Source organism: Necator americanus, chromosome IV (assembly GCF_031761385.1).
Source record: "Necator americanus strain Aroian chromosome IV, whole genome shotgun sequence".
In the NCBI taxonomy this organism is placed as follows: domain Eukaryota; kingdom Metazoa; phylum Nematoda; class Chromadorea; order Rhabditida; family Ancylostomatidae; genus Necator; species Necator americanus.
Genome location: NC_087374.1, coordinates 25,586,989 through 25,607,442, shown reverse-complemented (window position 1 = coordinate 25,607,442; position 20,454 = coordinate 25,586,989). Strand labels below are relative to the sequence as shown.

Sequence of the window (20,454 nt, the reverse complement as noted above, 5' to 3'; positions counted from 1 at the left end):
TATTGAAGAGACCAGCAGACCGCCTTGTTCAACATGACTAGGCATTGTTCAACGTGTTCTCAAGAGTTATTTCTGCAAAGGCTCAATCTGGAAAAAGCAACCTAGCCGAAAATTGAATTTGTGAGCTAAGGTGGAGACCCAGGACCTGAGGACACTAGGCGTGGATAAGCAGTTCAGCCAAAACGTAAGGTTTCGCAATGGATATGGAAAAGCGACGAATGGACTGATTCATCGCAAGATCTTGCTGAAGATCGTGAAGGTTTTGCTCACCGACGACATACCTCGGCGAAGGCGCGTCAGATGATAATATCAGACCCCGATTAAGTCAAGTAAGTCAGGGGTGTGAAGGCAGAAGCGAAGTATTTTCAAGCGCTGCTCCTTCTCCGTACATGAATCAATCTCATCTTATTTTCGCAACTAAATTCTTCAACAAATGATGTCGAGAACGCTCCGTTGACACAGTACTTTGATGTTTAAAATAAGAGGCATAGGTTTGAGAAAGATCGAAACAGAAATATGAATAGAAATTCTCTACCAAATGGGATGAAATACTCCTTAGATACGTTTTCTTTCTCTACACTCTGTTCTTAGTTTTCAGAAGAAAAAAAAAACGCTCACAACTTACCGCTCAACAACATACGACTTCCTTGAATTATCTGCTGTGGTTTTCTTCTAATTAACAAAAAAGCTCCGTACAAAAACAAATAATTACTAGATAAATCCCAAGGAAAAAAGTTTGATTCGCGAGGTTCCAGGTCTAGTCTTATAGATTTGAATATATTTCGCTCTGATATTTGTAAACTTCGTCTTGAGAAGTACATGCCAGGAGAGGGAACCCGACATTGGAAATCTAATCAAAAAACTGTCTACATAATGACAGTGAGAAGAGTATTTTATCTATTATCCACTGTCTTTTCTGGTAAAACATTAAAACACAATAAATAGTAGGTGTGTTAACGTAAAATTGGACCACGTTATCCATAGGGTCAAAACGACATGAAACACGGACGCAATTGCGCACTCGGCTTCACTTGAGGCGCTTCGGTGGAACGTAGCTGCCATGTGCCAGGCCGTAGTTTGCGACAGTCCCAGCTCGGTTCCAACTGCGGTTCCGACCGCGAAGCTGCAGTTCGAGCGCGTACGCAAATACACCGCGACTGCACTCGTGATTCGTGTCGTTTTGACCCGACTAGAGATCTCATCATTGGTTAAAGGCATCACTCCACGAATCTGAGGGGGTACGGATTTCAGGTGGAGTATTTGTATACGGGATAGTAGATTATGGGGAGGAGAGTGATTCCGTTCATTTCTTCCAAATTGCCGCAAACACGGCCTGGAAGATACGGCTTCCAGCGTTCCGGCGCACTATTTCCTGCAAGAAGTTCGATTGGAGCGCGCCAGCCCTGTGCGGCGCCGCATCTTCCGGGCGGTTTTTTTTTCGGCAATTAGGAAGAAATGGACGGGACCACTTTATCTAACCGATAAAATTGATCACATTCTTCCAATACCTTTCGCTATAGCATGGATTAATCATTTTCTCATTTGTTCATTGTTTTGTCTACAATCTATACGATGAGCCATATTCATATTAGTCATATCTCCAGAAGACAGACAAAATTAAATTCTTGGATGCGTATATAAGCTCCGCATGATTGTTCATATGTGGTTCGCAACAGCCCACGAATAAAGCTTCAAGCAAGGATCAACGACTAAAACCACACCCCAATCCGCACCACCTCAGATTCGTGGTATGCTTCCTTTAAATTACATGCGTGTGAAATTCAGTCGCTACCTAGTTTTGTAGCATGGAGAGTCACAGTTTTCCTTTTCATGCACCAAATCTCTCTACATTTCAGGTCGAGTGTTTGGAAAAAGTCTGAAGGCAATGACTCTGCATGATATTCTCAGAAAAATCAGGACAAAGTGAACTTTCCTCTCGAGCGAGATTGAACTTGTCGCAGTATTCTCGTGTACGATTCATTATTGTTCACATCCAGTACTTGCTTGACGGCGACAGTTGGGACAAATGACGCTGAGCTATCACCAATTGAGCTCTGAACTCATATCGTGAGCATTCAATCATAACAGTGAAGAAACATTTTTTTAGCTGACCATCACAGAGTCAACGATGTCATCACAGAATCGAACCTCGTTGCTGGTGTATAAAATGGAGATGATATCCCATTTGAACTCAGCTATTACTTCCAGAGCGCAGTCACCTATCCTTAAAAACGTCACACTTCACATTTTTAGGGGGTAGGATACCATTGTAAACCTTCGGCTAATTTTCAAAGTTTTTGCAATGCCTGCGTTGCTCGTCTTAAGCTGTCAGTGGAAATTTAATGTGAGACCATTTACCATTTAGATATGTCGCTATTCCTCCTTTTGAAGCTGTCAGTAAATCTACAAAATCAGAAAAAGCACAATTTTAACAATGAATCAGTTTTGGTTTCACGTCTACTTCCCCACGAAATCACTACGATTTGGAAGCATTCTTCAAAATATTAGACAAAACTACCCTCTTCTTCTTTTTCGAGCCTCGATTCCATATTCCTGCGAATGAGCACCAATTTGAAGGTGTGGAATCCGCTACACAGTATTTCTCTGCGCAAACCCTGATGCCAGTGACTTGTTCCTATTCAAATACGGAACACGCAATGCTGCCCCATCGTCGTTGTCCAAGCCTGTAAGCTAGGCACTTCCGGAACAGCGCATTATGCAGTTTTTGAAGCTGATCAAGGAAATGCTGGGCAGTAACGTTGCGTCTGCTTGTCTCCGCTACCAATGTCATATCACGAGCTTGTGTTCGAATCCTTTCGCTTTTCGAGGATATTGGAGACAAATCCGGGATCAGTCGTCGACAGGTAGGATCTGTGTTTCGTTAGAAAAGTCGTAATTGATCGAATAAAATTCGATTAACTACGACATTCCTAATGGAATACAGGTCGAATACAATTACTTTGACACATAGTTCGTGCAGATTATGCGACTACACTTCAACTTTGTCATTTTACTTTCAAGAACTTAGAAGAACTTAGACCTAAGACTTTGTTACATCACTTCAACTTTGAAAGTGTGTCCATCCGACACGAGCGAAGGTCTTGTTCATTTACAGCAATGGTATCCCATTTAAAAATAAGCGTTCGTCTTCAGTAAGTGTAAGCCGCCTCATCACTGTCAATGGAAGTAACATGGAAAATACAATAGATAACTTACTAAAATGGGTAACTGTGCGACTTGATCGAAAGGCACTAATCACAATTCAGGAGATGCGTAGAAAGTAAGGCCTCTCAGCTCATGATATCACTACGACCGCTGTGGAGAATACCTATTTTCTTATTTAGACTCGGCCTCCTGTTTTCACTAATCAAGGTTCCAGCACCATTTCTAATCGGTCTTCTCCAAAATGTTCGGAAGTTTTGTGAATGACTTAAAGATGCCCGAAGCCGTGCCCAACTGATATCTCAGGTGGTTAATCTGTGTTGGAAGCGCATCATACGTAGTCTCCAAGGGTCTACTCCGTCTAGTATTTTCTCTTAAAAGCAGCAGAACACGAATCACGTGGTGAGGAAATCCACGGGAAAGACTAAGAATGGAGCTGTGGAGTTGTGCTCCCTAAGGGTCGTGAAAAAGACGCCTTTTCACGACGATTTCTGTTACGACGCGCACGTACCAGGTCGCAGTGCAAGTGATCGGAGATTGATTTAGGTCTCCTCATTAGCCTATTCAAGTAAAACCAATGAATATACTACTGAAGTTGAGTCGGCTTTTCCTATTTCTTAAAATAATCATGAATTTAAATCCTTCTTCAGAGGGGAGTTAACTTGTTCTAGTTAATGAGCTCTGCTCTCCTTCTATTTCACTGACACTTAGGCAGCCTAAAAGCGCACCAAAGCTCTTCCTAAGTACCAGATAAAACAACGTGCACACAGATACACTCACGTTGATGATGGTGCTATAAGTGCCGTCACAAATGGATATTTGTCTGCAAGTGCAAATTCTGGATTCGTGACGTAGCCCCAGCCCATCCACGCTGTTCGATATATATTCGAGAGGTGAGCCATCATTAAGCCTGCTCAAAAAGCAAAGATCAGATTTTGTACAAACTTAATTAGTACTACGAAGTACGCTGTGTAGTGTTTCTGTGTCAAAGTGTTAAGCGCCACAATTACTAATACACCAAATTTTTTGGTGCCTCCTAAACACGGAAATGCACCTGTGACGTATTTTGCAGATATCACAGCAAAAACCCTCTTCAAATCCAGAATTCAAAAGTATCGAGAGAACCAAATGCACCACTTTTACCTTCCCTACGAGACAACTCTAAACATCCGTTGGCGAGAAGACTGGCGAAGTTACCGGACAAAACATTCCACTCTGTAATGATTCTCTCTGTTCATTAATCTTATGGATGCAGACAGATACCTCGTCGTTTGAAATAATGCCCTGGTCCGCTTCTGATGCCTCTGATTCTGTTTTTGTGGAGGATCTTTTGTGTTTTGCTGATAGTGACAAACTATGTCTTAACACCACTTACAGGTTGGAAGAAGCCAAGCCCGAAAATTCTTCCCATCAAGGCATCGCCTTCAAGGTGGTGCTCGGGAAAAACTTTCGGGTGACAAAGTATGTAACAAGGTAGCAAGTCAGTAGCAGCCGCTGTGTCAGGTTTACCACTTTTCAAAAATTGCTACAGAAATTGCTACATGAGGTGCTTGCAACGCCAATCAACATATGTAACAGACCATCGTATGATCTTCTTGTAATCAAAAGTGTAAAGTAAGTACTTAGTAAAATCACTCCAACAATGGGAAAATTCTGACTCTAGAGACTTTTTGAAATATATGTTCACATTCTCCCAAAAGAAAGGATGTTCATACATAAAATAAATCAAACAAAGGCAAAACTCTCAAAAACGTATAAAGGATAATTTCCTTTTAGGTTGCGAATTTTTAAACGGACCGAATTTTGGAATGCAGCGTTCTAATTTGAGGTGTTTTAGGTGGTCCATTAAACAGCACTCCATGTTCGAATACATAGCAATTACATAACAATTGCACAGACCACAAGCCATACCTTGGGGACATGGTGGTCCAATGACAATGTCAGCATTTTGTTTTCCCATATACTCGATACCAAGACCAAGGGTTTCTGCGAGGTCGCATTCGCTATATCCGACAAGGAACCTGAATAAATATTTGTTGATAACGATGAAAATGAGAATGAAGCAAACTGTACGATTTTAGCTCATGGGAAAAAAAATCGGCCAAGAAGGGACTCGAATCGGCCAAGAAGGGATTTGATTCGATTTCCTCGATTTCTTTCAAAAATCCATTTAAGAATAGTTGAAAATCAGTGTTTATAGATTACAAAAGGCGTTGGTGACGCTCTGGAGGCTACAAGATTATCCTAGGTTCCTTAACATGTGATCCAGATCCCACTACATACTCATCCTCGTTAGCCTCGAATGACAATAAAGTAAAGTAGTGACTCCCTAGTTCCTCTCGTCAAATAAGATTGGTCCGTTTCTTTTCCTATTGGGGATTCCCGGCTAATGCGGTTAGAACAATATTTTGGTGGTCGTTAAAGCACGGTAAGAAGAGAGGAGGAGTTTATCGGCATTTACAAAAGACTAGGTACTTGGAGCCATTTCCAGGCATTCATAGATGGGAGATTTTCAAAAATTCAGGACAACATAGTTTCATCCAGGCCTCAAGGCAAAACCAACATCAACAACCCGTTCGTGAGCTCATCAACACTGAAAGTAGCTTCCACTCTCTGATTGTAAATCAAAATGACAAAATAATCGTGACTCTGGAGTGAGTTTTATTATTTAGATTTGAACAGGTCCTATGATGTTACGAATATACGTTACGTTTTCATTTCGGCTGTGACAACACAATATGAAAAGGATAGAACTAACGTACATAGGTAATTCTCAGATCACTCAACCTGTTCTGGGCTCTCACTTCTTTATGACAAACAGAGATGTAGATTTATAGCAGAGATTAATGACAAGAGCACAATTGGTTGAGTACAGGTAGATATTGAAAACTGCAGTGAAATTTAGTATCACAGCCACTTCATGCCGTCAGCAGAATTTTGCTGTCCACGCTGTATCCGCCTTCATTACTGGCCCCCAGAAAGAAGCAATTGATCATCTGAATCAATAGGAGAACCTAAAACTACCTGAATTCAAAATCTTCAAAATTGTATTCCTCTCTTAGTTTGTCGAGTGCTATACCGATAGCACCGCCACATCGCGACCAAGCTATGCTCTCCGGAAGAATGTGTTCAGAAACTATCAAGCCAACCGTCACCTGAATCAAAAATCATTGCATTGTATCCAAAATAAAACAGCGAAGTCAAAGTCGACAACTGATTCTTCAGAAGAAGAACAGGTAAATTTCAAAGAGCCAGCGTTATCAACGAGGCATTCCCTCTGGTATGCATAAAAAAGGAGATCTAACATCCACTTTTCAAATGCAGTCGCTCATTGGAGAACAACGTTTGAAGCAGATTCTAGAAACTGAGATTCGTTCCCAGAAGCTGTTAGTTTTTACCTCATATGTGCAAACTTCATATGCCTTCGGAGCAAAGCCACGGCCGGATGTGTTCACAACAAAATGCACCTTTTATGGGCCGTACAGAAGGAAAGAAGGAGTATGTGTCTCCGAGCAGAGAAAGAGCATACATATTTTGTAGTAGACGCATCGAGCTAACGAATATTTGACGACGACGATATTCCCTGATTGATCCAGACTCTTGTCAGATCCAATGAAACTGTTCGAGACAGATTTTAATATTCATTTGAGAGAAAAGTAGGCTACAATGCGATTTACAGTGGCTCATTGATAAAGGATAAAGTTTCTGGCGTTAGTCAATCCGCTTGGGATGCGCCCCACGTTCACTTCAATTCAGAATCGTTAGAGGTTTACGAACGTGTATCTGGTCTACACAATGACTTGCGGTGGCTGGCCGATGTGCCAAGTCAGTGTTTTTATCCACCCAGACTAGTCTGGTAGCAATTTATCGACCACAGAGGGATAAAAGACTTGCTTGGTAAGCACTAGGGCAGATTCGAACCTCCGATCGATCGTGCAGGAAGCGGAATCTCTAACCGCTACACTACACCCGCCCGGCTCATTGATAGATTGCTACAATTCTCACAGGATTTCTTCGTTGTGAAGAGGATTACATAAATCACTTTTAATTGATTTTCCTGAGCTGTAGCCAAGATTGGTAATGATCGCCTTTATTAAACAACGACCAATGTTTCGGTGTTATCGCCTTCGTCAGAGCGCTACGAAAAATACAAAGCCATTAGTGCATTGTTATCCTCTCAAGCGAAAACCTCATCACCCTAACCAGCAATCATCCTTAAACGGTAGGCAGCAACACAAGCAGACTACAAACACCATCCATTCCTAGTGCTTACGCTGCGCTTGAGAGAATAAATCACTAATGGCTTTGATTTTCTAGACTCTGACGAAAGCGATAACGCCGAAACGTTAGGTGTTGTTTAATAAAGACGATCAATACCAATCTTGGCTCAGGAAAGTCAATTAAAAACTACGTTTCAACATGCCGAGATTCAAACGCAGTCGTTCATGGGCAATACATAGATCACTGTTTTCTGTTCTGGTAATTCCGTGGATGTGTGAAAAATAGTCAGAAATACCGTAACTCGTGAGGTAAACTTCGAAAAAAATTGTCGCAAATTTCGCAATTTGCACAACACGTTGAGCGAATAGCTAATACGGAGCAGAAAAAAATAGTTATGGCAGCACAACAAAGAGGACAATGTAGTTCGCGTTGATCAATCCACTTGGGATCGACAGCACAGACTCAGCGAAGCCTATTACTTCGCTGAGTCTGTGCTGTCGATCCCAAGTGGATTGATCAACGCGAACTACATTATCCTCTTTGTTATGCTGCCATAACTATTTTTTTCAATAAATGTCTGAGGACATTAGCCATGAGAGGCCTTTTTTTTAGTAAAAAGGCAGTACAGAACTCGATCCCTCGCATTCAACTAAGGAAGGAATTCATCTGGTTGTAGTACAGTCGAGTAACAAAAAACCTGAGGTTTGGTGCAGTTGCGTAATTGACCGCAACTGATGTGGTGCCGTGGAGCGTAGCGGTTAGAATCACGAATGAACTCTCTACTCATCGGGGTTAGCAATGGCCCCATCACGATTCTAATAGCCATCTCCATTGCGCCGCTTACGCGACTACACCGGGACCAATGTTGTATTTACAAGACCTTGAAACCTCCAAAAATGGTTCTGGTGAAAATAACAAAAAAGAACGAAATTGGGAATAGAAAGATAAAAATTTGTAATCTCGGAAGTGCCATGAACAATTCGAAAATTACAAAAAAATGCGTAGGCATAGTTGAAGAAAACAGAGACTATCGTGTCTTTCTTATTTGTACGAAGCAAACATGCTCCTCAGTTTCCTTTGATGACTTCAAAACACCGTTTTCTTTCTTCCTACAAAGAAGAATAAAGGAAAATTCAATGATTGCTCAGCGTTAAAACGAAGTGCAGTTCTAGACGCGTCAATGTATGGATTAAGAGTTGTTCACGTCTCTTTATATTTTGCCTGTAACAATAATGCATTAAACACCAACAGCAAAAATCAATGGACAGCAAAAATCCTCCTAGTCGACTCATGTTTTAATCTGAATTATTTTGTACTTTTTCTTTGCAAACCGAATTGCTCAAGTTCCGTTGGGATCCAGCTGTCAACCAGTGATAGGATACTCCCAATACTTTCACGCTAGCTGGCCCGAGCTACTTGAAGTCGTGCAAAAAAAGTACTCGCACTAAGGTTTTATTTCGTAAGAAAGCTGTTAGTGGATTCCTTAATCAATCAAGAAATTAGAAGTTTCCTGGCTTGTGTTGAGTAATGTATGTATGTACAAACCATGTTCTATGATGTATATTTTGCTATTTGTTTCTTGTATACTCAATCGATACACACCTGAATAACTTTAAAATCGAGAAATAAATACGCTACTGAAAGCGAAAAAAAAGAAAAAGAGGAAAGAGCAAAAAACAGGACATTTTGAATCTCAGTTTCGATTACAAACCTCGAACGCATTCGTTTGGGAGTCATTTCACTGTAAAGCAGTCCAGACTTTGTTTTTAATTAACACATTTTTCTTTCGAAAAATGAATTTTTCGCCGTGAGAGCGGGAAAGAATGCAACATTTTGCATTCAACAGCTTTAAATAGCAGAACTACATATAAAAGTCACTGAACAAATCCTTTCAATGACTGGATTAGAAGCAATTGTAACCTTGGTAGGCCAAACTATAAGAGATCCGAAAGAAACGCTAAAATTGGACCCTCAACCTCCTGGAACTCCTGGAATGAATTTGAAACTTGAGAAAAAGTCTGTCCTCGAAAGTGTTTGAAAACGTACCCTTTTCTTTGGAGCTGAACCAGAAACGTTCTGGCAGTGAGCAGAAGCTAAAAACGCCAACAGACAAACGTAATTCTGCCACATTGCTTGCTTGAAAATGTTGAATGATTCCTCTTGTTTTCACATATTTCAAAGGCTTCGAGGAGGTCTTCACTTAATCCTAGTTCTTTTTTTATGTATCATTCCTCTTTCGGGATTATATTTGCTGTTAGATTCTTAACTACAAGTTTTGATGATTGCTTTATGACAGTGCAAAATATATTGTTATTAATATTTTTGGCATCAAAGATTGACAAAACCCGGAAAATTAACGGTCACATAAAAACAAGCTTTTTCTCTTCTTTTAAAGAATTTTTAAGCTATATTGGTGTACAAACAACAACTACTATTTGCTCATCGCTGATGCATATGTTCTACAAGATTCCTGTAACATGAGAGATCTTCGAATTGTGCGTAAGAAAAAAGCTTAAAATTCGAAAAAAAAAACACCTCTCCAATCAAATAATCATGCTTAAGAGGAATGACGCTTTCAAACCTTGCAAAGGACCTTCATCTAAATGCCGCAGGTTAAATTTACAACGCTGATGGAGATGTTTTCAAAAGTAACATTTTGAAGCTGCTGACTAAATGTTGGGCTCAGAACAACCACAATTCTGAATTTGTAGATCTGTTTCTCCTAGGCGTGATCTTCAAACGATTTCATATCAGTCCAGAAACAAGCAGAAGTATCATTTCAAACATTAATACGTAATACAAATTTGACATTAGTAGATTCATGACCATTTAATAGAAACAAAATTTACTGCAGTAAATCTTTCCAAGTGTCGTAACGTACAAATGTTAAATGTTTTCTGTCGAAGTTGTTTATAACAAAGCAAACAACCTCACCGAGGCAAAATTTGAAGAGAGATAAGTAACGTTCACATGACACAAAATGATTTTTGAAAAAACCTGTGGGGACAAATAATGTCATTATATATTTTAAAAAAGAAACTGATAAGAATCTGAGCTAAACCTCTGGTTCCCTCACATCTTTAAAGTCAGAGGTCGCCGCGTTCCCAGTTGAAGGCTCATGTCGGAGTTGCCGAAACAAACTATGCGCCACTGTGATGGTTCATGTTGCTCATTTGCAACCTATGTGAAATGATCTCATGAATTCAAATTTATCTCAAGCTCAAATTCGCTTTGGTTTCGGTTAAAGTACGTTTTACAAGTTCGCTGAGAAGTCCAACGTGAATACCAGTACCGTAATCTCCTTTCATTTTGATTAAAGTGCTTTTCATTACTGGTATACTGCGGTCATTAATATATTCGTGAATATAATCGAAATAAAGAGAGTCAGTGATGCAGTGTGTTTTTAGATAGAGAGATTTTGCACAAAGTACATTAAAATTCAGGTCTGGAACATTGATTTCTAGCAGGTACCTGCGAAATCGGTCTTAAGTCCAATGCAGGCATTATTCTGAACTATGAGCCGAAGTCATTCCAGTCAGTATAAGGCGAACGTGGTGAAGCAACAGAAAGTCCATCCCAATCTTTGCAAATGAGTTGAACATCCAGGACAAAGCAAAAAAGTGCGAAAAAAAGAATAATCACGGGAGCTCTAACAAGCTTTCCCATGAGGCAAGCTTCTCGCCTCTTACTGAAAACTGTACAAAAGTATTAAACTTTCGATTAAGTACCACTGCAAAATACCATAAGTTCTTTGAACGTTCTTTTCACATTTAATTTCTTCTGTCTTGAGAATCCTTTGAAACTGTTCAGAGGGATTCGCTGTCATTAGTAATAATTCCATTTCGCATTGTCCATTCCTTGTAGCATGTAAACAACGTGAAAATAGTTGAGTAATGGTTGCCAAGAGAAGAATCCGTCACAAGGAACGCTGAAAAGAAATATGCACGTAATATTTAGCAGCGCGAAGAAAATGCGCGCTGCTAATAATCCGTAGATGTTTATCGCAGCTTTGTTCGGAACAACGCATACTAGCCGGAGTTTCTATGCGATCACGGACCTCGTAGTCGTGTTTCTAGCCTATATCTGAAAGCTGCAATCAGGAAAGCGTCTGTTCGAACGCTTCAAACTCAGGAGCTGCCCCCACTGATGTGCAAGGAAACGAGCTGTCACCTCTACTTGATATACTGTATTCTATTTATTTTGACTGTTGCACGCATAAAAGAAGTAATTAGCTATGAACATCTGCGTAATGATGCTGAACTGCAAACCGCTATTCGCAAGTGAGCTTTTCCCTTTTCTCAATTTTACATATACACATAATGATTTGAAATGTGATGCACGTGGGCCTCGTTGCAAGATACTACTTGATATACTGTATTCTATTTATTTGCAACAGAAGCCGCCTCTCTGTGTGCAGTTGAAATCAATGGCGTGAAAGGAACGTTGAAATGAACCAATTTTACAGTTCAGTCTCCAACTGTCCTCATTCGGATTGCTAGAAACCTTGCATGAGTCCTACCGTTTACCTCTACCTCTAAAATGGGAAATATTGTTTTATACTTGCTCATCAAATTCAAGTTATGGGCAAACCAAGAAGTTATTCCTTTCGCTGGGACTGCACCTGGACAATCCGAAGCCAATTTCAATACATTCGTTTAGTCATGCTCAGTTTTCTCAAGACTTCTTTACTTCTCCCTTGAAAAGGCTTTCTCTGCCTTTTATTTTGTTCCCAAAAATGTGTGTTGTACCCATTCAGATGATTGCAAATGCAGAAATGAATTCACCTCACTGCAGGTACCCTCTCGAAGATAATTATCATTTCTTAGCAGTTCAAATACACTGGACAACCATTGCTATAGAATTGTTTATGAAACGGAAACATGTATTTTTGGGAGAACTTCGTTTGTTTTTGGATACCTGTCATTTTCATGATGAAATGGAATTAGACGGACATCAGCAAATTATTCATTTCTCTTATACTTTGGCTTCTGAGTTTACTTCAAGTACTCAGTTAGATTGTTGTTATCGATCTTTACTCCTTTCTTGTTTATTTTATTTTTATTTATTGTGATGTTTAGACACTCTTTCGTAGTCTAGACAGATAGACATCTTCGAGCTGTACACATATATTCAGACCCCCAATCTTACAGCCTCCTCTTTCATGTACAAATAATGATCAATTCTTTATGTTCGATATAACGAATAACGAAGTGAGCAATTTTCTTGTTTTTTTTTCGAGAAAAAATTTTAAGTCAAGGAAAAAGAAGTCGTAAGAAACCAATTCTATGGACGCTGTCGATGATGATGAAGAATGAAGTTTATCTTTGTGGTTGACCCTTCACGCGACGATGCGCATTCCTGATGGCTATTTCAGATCAGGCTGAGACTTTGTTTCAGATTCGCGCGATATGTGTGGAGACACTCCACACATATCGTTTTAGAGAATCAAAACTAAACTCGTCCCTCTACATCAGAGTAGATCGATTCTTTGGTTCAAAGCCACTTATAAAACCACTTTCAGTTATGGCTTGGAGCTTGGAAGCGAAATGGCACAGCGAGCATATTCCATTCTTCGTCGTTTTTGTCCACACAAAAGAAAATGCGAGCTGATCTCCCCATTCAAAAAATATTACCCCCAGTACGCGGTGAGTATTTCTTTTTCTTTGCCGTTTTTCTTGATCTTTAAAATACAAAACAGTGACCTCCACAATGTTGATTCCATAGGATTTACTTATGTCTTCGCAACGTATCTAGCTCCTTTTTGTATTTTCTTTTCTGCTCTTACTTTGCTGTCAAGATCTGATTTATAAGCAGGATTAATACAAAACAATGGTCTCTGCTACCGACTGCGTTTTGAGAATGTTTTTATCCGCAAAAGGCATGTGACCCACTCGTTCTAACACTATTCCTAGGACAAAGATTTGGGGAGTTAACAGATCTTCTAAGAACACTAAACCATCACATTGCCCTGTCTTAAACACCTACAAAATACGACAGAAGTGGTTAATTTAACGTAAACGGAAAGGGCCATACTCATCGAGAATAGCGCAAGTTTTACGTCCTCCTACAAACACATTTACACTTTTAGATAAAATTTATGTAGATTTAAATGCTCTAAAACCTATCAAAGGAAACATGTGTGGAAATATACCGAGAGAGTGTCACCTTGCAATTTATGTTTTTGTTGTTGACACCGAGCTGGATGGTATTTTTTTTTAATTCAACTCAAATTCAAATTCAATTTTTATGCAAATACAAAAATTCATATTCAATTTTTTTCTCAAAATTAAGTCGAGAACTCAAAAAGGTTTGAGTCCTCGACTTAATTTTGAGAGAAAAACTAGCTATGGATACTGCTGTCTGAGTCATTGCGCTGCCTGCAAGAATCAAAATATTACAGCAGCAGTTTTTTCGTGGGGTAAATGCAAAACCATTGAAGCATGTACTGCAAAAAGAGCGCCGGAAAATCCGTGTTCTGCAAAACTACAGGAATTCTATTACTGCCAATAGATTCAGTTGTTTTCCAGATTGCCGGCTGGCCAATGAGAGTTTCATCGTGCATGATACCCAAGAACATGTCCACAGTATTATCCGCAATATTCTGCTTGCTGTTCACTGATGAAATAGGAAAAACGAACAGCACTGTCACTTCCATGTTGAAAAGGTGACCAGTTGGATCCCAAGCGTTGTCAACACGAGCAAGAACCACTCCTTTCATGTTGAAGAAACCTCCTTATTTTAGGAACTGCGCGACCCGTAATGAACTGAATTCATTTTCTCAAATTGAAAAGCTTGCTCATGGCAAGCGTTGGATGAATTTCGCGTTGGTTCGGGATCCAGCCGAACGCTTTCTTAGTGGATTCATGTTCATGTGTAGTCCGTAAGTTTTCCAACCCTTTACTCAGAAATAAATGTTGCAAAAAGATATCTATGGATAGTAGAAATCATTAACGAGATAATAGCTCATTTTGTCTCGGCTACTCTCACCGTTATGCAACGAATGAAGTTTCGATCATTAAAAAAGCATTAAGTAAGACTTTTCCTTAAGCATATTCAACAAATTCTTACAGTTTTTGATTTTTGTTTATTTTTTAGCCTTGACAAAACTGGAAGCCTAACTAAGTATTATTTTGTTTTTGTTTTTTTCAAATATTAAAACGGCTATAAACTAACATAATACAAAAGGAAGGAAAACAAACTCTTTATTGATCTTGGTTGAGTTAATTTTTTTTTTGAAAGTTGCAGCCAAGACTAAAAGTGAAAGCAGAGGAACTGATGGATAACTTCAGGTGGAGAAGAATGGAGAGACAATTTTTCCAACTCTTCACAGCGCAAATAATTGAATATTTAGCCCGTTTTTTTTGTCAGAACACAGTTTAGAAAAATATTATGATCAATAATAATAAATAAATAATCAATAATTTTGAGGAACAACGTGGTTGAGAACGACTGTGACGGTTGCATAGGAGATATCAAATGTGCTCTTCGACAGACACTTAAATACTCACATCAGTTCGCAAACAAAGATCTATCGGCAGCAAATTACATCCTTTGGCATCTAGGACCACAGAACTGGTTCGTTTGCTTTCAATATTGTCACTTAATTTTATCATGTGCTTGTTATCACTAAATGCGACGGTTCTAGCATAATTTAAAGGCATCACTCCACTAATCTGAGGTGGTACGGATTTCAGGCGGAGTATTCGTATACGGGATAGTAGATTGTGGAGAGAGGGGTGATTCGTCAATTTCTTCCTAATTGCCATAAAAAACGGCTCTGAAAATACGACTTCGGGCTTTCTGGCGCACTATTTTCTACAAGGAGTTCGACTGGAGCGCGCCAGCCTTGTGCGGCGCCGCATCTTCCAGGCCGTTTTTTACGGCAATTAGGAAGAAATGGACGGAGTCACTCCCTCCCGTAAAATACTTACTTTAATTTTTCCCCCCCTCAGATTCGTGGGGTGATGCCTTTAATAGAGAAATGTGCAATTTTCTACCGGAGCAGCTCTTATTGCCTCAAATCGTTGTTTTTCTATAATAATAATAATAATAATAATAGCGGTCACAGAATTAGGCGGGAGTCATATTGACGTCAGTATTGTCGCTGCAACATTTTTCCTCACTATTTCCAGGCACTGCGATTTTCAACACAATTTTAAAAAATTCGAATTGATCCAGTATTCACCGAAAAGGGAAGAACAGCTGGCTTCAGATCTTCGCTATGTACTCGAGGGTAAGAATGTTGCTACTCAAAAAAAAAAACAGAATTCAAAATACGGGAGTTCCAGTGTAGAATTGTTTGTCGAAGTAGAGCAGATCGGAAGGAAATATTATGTTTGGCAATAGAAAGTATATGTGGCCTTTTCTCAGACTCAAAAGTGTACCTAAATACAAAAAACATTGGCGAAACATTGCGTGACACTTGCTCGAAAGTTCTTCGCTCATGGAGATGGTGCTGGAACTTTTTTAATTGATTTATTTTTAAGTAATTAAAGATTGGGTGCTAAGCGGACAGAACGGAGCATTTTCGAACCATTTATTTACTAAGTTCAATCAAGACGAAGAGGTCGCAGCAGCTGAGATTAATCCTGTGTATGGAGAAGCAGCATTGCTTTAAATGGAGGCCCCTTTTTGATTTGCTTCAAAATTGGGCATTGGAACTGACAAAAATCTCGACTTTTTTATCCACTTTTCAAACAGAAGAAAAACTACAGCAAATTGGGCGGTAATAGTAATAATAGTGATAATCACCGTTGTTGACCACACCTCATACTGCTTCTTTAAAATAGTTTCTCTTCGCTTTTTTTTTGTTTTTCCCTTTTTTTGTCTTTTTTTTGTTTTTATTTCAAATTTTCTTCTAAGTTTTACGTGGTTCATTCTATGCCGTTAATATACAGGACAAATCTCACGCGCAGCATTGAGGGCGTGGAGATCTCTGAATGGAAAAATTGGGTGAAAAATGCTCGGTTTGGTCTGTATGACACTCCTCCATAATTACGTGAAGGAACAAGAATTGATGAAATCAAAGGAAAAACTAAAATGGTTCCTTTTTGTTTTGTGAGAATTCTATCTCAAGTAATATTTTTCCAACACTTTCGATTCTCCTATGAGTCTGTAATTATGAAAAAAAAAACGGCAAAACGAATTACTTTTCAACACCATGCAGTAAAATTGGTTGGTTGGTTTCTAGATTCAGCCCGAATAGTTAGACTACTGTCTCGGTTCCAGTTCCCGAAACACGAAATAGCATCAATAAAAACCATAAAGTGGATTCATTCTGAAGCCTTTTTTAAGGCAAAACCGGAAAGTTGAGTTGAAATTATAAATTGCTGGCAGAGTTGCACAGAAAAGTTGACTTCTTCCATTTCTACTTTTTCTCCACTGATGTTGTCCATCCCTTATATAGTGTTTGAATCGTGGGCCGGAATAGTAGTTCTCAAGCGCTTGTCAGCGCTAATTCTGTAACTGGCGTTGCTTTATCCAAGTAAAGAATCCTTACAAAAAATTAAGAAAACGCTGGGACGTCAAAGTCGTCGTGCTCTCACGAAAGTCTGTTGTTAATTTATCCTCGAACTAAGAAGAATGAGGGGTTTGGTTGGGCTTGGGTGGTGTCGATCCGTCGAACATACACACGGTGTTAAATCCTATTAGCACTGCTACACGAAAAGTTCAACTCGTCAGACGAGAAGAGAATCAATCTTTCACAACAAGTTATTATATTCTTTCAATTCTTCAAAAGTAATCCTCCACGTTTTACATCTTCACCATGTCTTCCTTTCTTACTATCAACCATGATCATTTTCTGCGCCTAAGTACAATAACAATACAAAATTTTAGTAGCTTAACCCCGAAAAGCTCAATTCAGTGATATTTCAAGCAAAAATATTGACAGATCCGAAAAACAAATTTCGCTGCAAGAGTGAAACGCACTTTTTTCAAGTAGTTAATGTATTTGCAGAGGGAGGAGTGGCAGCTTCGCATATTGATCTAATCATTACTCAATTATCGAACAGTACTACACTTCACGCTACATCTCATCTTACTAAAAAGAACTTTTATGAAACACAAATGAACGATCCAGAGGTAGAAGAGTTGTTGGTGAAGGTAAGCCCTCAAGATTTGTTCTTTGCTTTTGCTTCATTCCGTCTTTTTTTTTGCAGATATTCTTTTGGGACTACATCCTGCTCAACTACCCATTACCAAATTTGCAGTAGGTGCGGCTTAGCCTGCTTGTTGTTGTTTTATGCCTGTGTAATTGTTAACAAAAGTGATCTCGTATAAATAAAAATGGTGCTCATTGTCTGACTCTTTGGTCTCAAATATTCTATCTTATTACAACTGAAGTTGAGTTTATTTGACTGAAACATGTACTTCGTTCTCTGTAGGGAAATGAATATACACTGCGAAATGAAGTACCCTGAGCGACAAAAAAAATTTAAAGCTCCGGTTTATCAATGAACAGATTAATGTCACAATTGCCAGTGGAAAATGTGAAGAAATTGAGAAAAGAAACAGGATCACAAAGAACTTCACAAACCAACTGGCGAAATTCTGGAATGATTTAAATTTTCTGCTAAAGTGTAATGTTCTTATAAGTTCGGATTACAAATTCGACCATCTGATTTGTATCCAATGCGATTCGAGGTCCAGTGCGTTCTTGTTAGAGGTTCCTTGAAGGACAGTATGTCCGCTCTCACTGACTTCAATTGCTTCAGTAGTACTTCAGTTGCTGCCTCCGTTGCTGCATTATAGCCGAGCTGCAAGCCGCTCGTCTATAATGCATCTTCTCCTCTAACACCAACGCAGCTAATGTGTTTATTTGCTTCTCTATTAGTACATATATATATATATATATATATATATATATATATATATATATATATATATAGATAGATAGATAAATATAGATAGATAATATATATAATAATATATAGAAAATATGATATGACAAAATATATGTAGAAAGCATACAGACGTTCGTTATCAAAAAGAGCAATGAAACCTGGCACAGCTCCAGGACCTGATTTTATATCAACAGACTTTCTTTGGGCTGGTGGCCATCTACTTCATGTCCATCTTAGCAGCGCAAATGACATCCTACCTTCAGAAAGAAATCTCTCAGACCAGTAAAAGAGATTCCAGACCAGTAAAAGACCTCGCGAACCGTTCTTATTCATAAGAAAGGTGACCGAGAGAGCCTTCGAAACTATCGTCTCATATGCTTGCTAAGCGTGTTATACAAGGTCTTCACCAAGATCATCCTCACTCGCATATCTAGGACGCTGGATGAAGCCCAGCCTCAAGAACAAGCTGGATCCCGTCAGGGGTTCAACTGCTTGGACCACATCCAGACCGTGTCGAGGGTCATAGAGGTTTGCCGGGAATACCGCCTGCCCCTTGTTCTAACCTTCGTCGACTATGAGAAAGCCTTTGACAGCGTAGAAACGAATGCAATACTGTCAGCGTTGGTCGACCAAGGTGTGGACGCGTCGTATGTGAGAACATTAGCCAATTGCTATGATCGATGCACCACTAAGTACAGGTTTTTCACCGCCCCCTCACCATACCCATTGGAAAGCGGGTACGACAAGGCGATACTATATCGTCGAAGCTGTTCACGGCTGCATTGCAATAGATAATGAAATCACTATCCTGGGAAGAAAGGGGCAAACGTGTTGATGGAAGATTTTTCTCGAACCTTCGTTTAGCGAACGACATCTTTCTCTTTTCGAGGAGTACCAGTGAAGCAGAAGCGATGCTCAACGAATCGAACGAAGCAGAGAAGAGAATAGGACTGCGAATAAATAGAAAGAAGACACAGTTCATGAAGAACGCCTACTGCGAGGACGGAGGGGTACAACTTGAAAGCTCCCAAATCGTGGAAACTTCGTCATACGTATACCTCGGAAGTTCTATGAACATGTAAAAGACTTGAAGGAGGAATTGAATAGAAGAATGAGAGCAGCATGGGAAGCCGCAAGGGAAGCTACGGACCAACTGACGGACCAAGATCTTCGTGCCCATCTGTTTGACTCGACATTTCTTCCAGCGCTCTGTTACGCAGCGAAGACGTGGGCAGACACCGCCACCACGTCTAGGAAGCTACTTACTACCCACAGAGCCCTTGAGAGATGTCTTCTGAAGTTTAACCGGCGCACACAACACCTAGCCGGTCTTCGCACCTCTGACTTGAAAGGAATGTCCCGTCTTTGCCCGAATATATATCGAACGCAAAACATAGATGGGCGGGTCACATTACACGAAGAATCGACGATAGATGGAAGACGGTAGACGCTAGGGTGGATCCCACGAGATGCTAAACGCACTCGAGAAAGGCCGCCATTAAGATGGGTGGCGTGTTCGCTACACGGACGGACCAGCCGAGAGCTCAGCTGGCTGAAGGACCTCGTCGACGCCACTCACTAAACTTGAGAACATCCTGGATGATGATGGCGAGGGAAAGAAACGAGTTAAATAGATGCTGGGGGCCACACGTCCAGTGAAGACGGCCCATTTAAGTATCTAAGTAAGCATCTGTATATGTACTTTCTACGTTCCATTCCATTTTCGCAGGGAATTTGTCGATTGCGTAGCTCATATAGCTAATCTCTTTGATGAATTCAAGAAACACATATATGTGCACCCGTATGTATGTATATGATAGTTGATTCTTCCCTCCGTTTAGGACACCTATCTGGATCTCCTTTCTTACGTGTAACTCATTAAAGGCCTCACTCCACGAATCTGAGGTGGTGCAGATTTCAGGTGGAGTATTCGTATACAGGATGGGAGACTACAGAGAGGGGGGTGATTCCGTCCATTTCTTGCTAATTGCCGTAAAAAACGGCCCGGAAGATGCGGCGCGGCACAAGACTGGCGCGCTCCAATCGAACCTCTTGTACAAAATGGTGCGCCAAAACGAATGAAGCCGTATCTGCGCCGCGTCTTCCGGGCCGTTTTTTAGCAAGAAATGGACGGAATCACCTCCCTCTCCGTAGTCTCCCATTCCGTATACGAATACTCCACCTGAAATCTGCACCACCTCAGATTCGTGGGGTGATGCCTTTAAAA

The 20,454-nt window shown here is 40.0% G+C and overlaps 3 protein-coding genes across 4 annotated transcripts; 2 read left to right on the top strand and 1 right to left on the bottom strand.

Moving 5' to 3' along the window:
* Window positions 1–1,060: 1,060 nt before the first annotated feature.
* Window positions 1,061–1,927, top strand: RB195_002682 (uncharacterized protein; the record flags this gene model as incomplete). Its single annotated transcript, XM_064200047.1, has 3 exons — window positions 1,061–1,207; window positions 1,697–1,748; window positions 1,857–1,927. 3 exons carry the CDS (start codon window positions 1,061–1,063, stop codon window positions 1,925–1,927), a joined length of 270 nt encoding a protein of 89 aa, XP_064055928.1.
* RB195_002681 (uncharacterized protein) lies at window positions 1,914–9,513 on the bottom strand (the record flags this gene model as incomplete). Its single annotated transcript, XM_064200046.1, has 6 exons — window positions 1,914–2,054; window positions 2,113–2,224; window positions 3,943–4,075; window positions 5,074–5,183; window positions 6,187–6,317; window positions 9,430–9,513. 6 exons carry the CDS (start codon window positions 9,511–9,513, stop codon window positions 1,914–1,916), a joined length of 711 nt encoding a protein of 236 aa, XP_064055927.1.
* On the top strand, window positions 9,278–19,674 carry RB195_002680 (uncharacterized protein; the record flags this gene model as incomplete). 2 transcript variants are annotated; one of them, XM_064200045.1, is made up of 11 exons in its annotated part: window positions 9,278–9,399; window positions 12,905–13,028; window positions 13,911–14,047; window positions 14,126–14,263; window positions 14,812–14,958; window positions 15,516–15,616; window positions 17,342–17,487; window positions 17,544–17,593; window positions 18,662–18,861; window positions 19,092–19,237; window positions 19,321–19,674. In XM_064200045.1, 11 exons carry the CDS (start codon window positions 9,278–9,280, stop codon window positions 19,672–19,674), a joined length of 1,665 nt encoding a protein of 554 aa, XP_064055925.1. The 2 variants fall into 2 exon arrangements, with proteins under 2 accessions (XP_064055925.1, XP_064055926.1); XM_064200044.1 differs by lacking the exons at window positions 9,278–9,399; window positions 18,662–18,861; window positions 19,092–19,237; window positions 19,321–19,674 and adding an exon at window positions 11,530–11,663 and having other exon boundaries at window positions 17,544–17,597.
* Window positions 19,675–20,454: the final 780 nt, after the last annotated feature.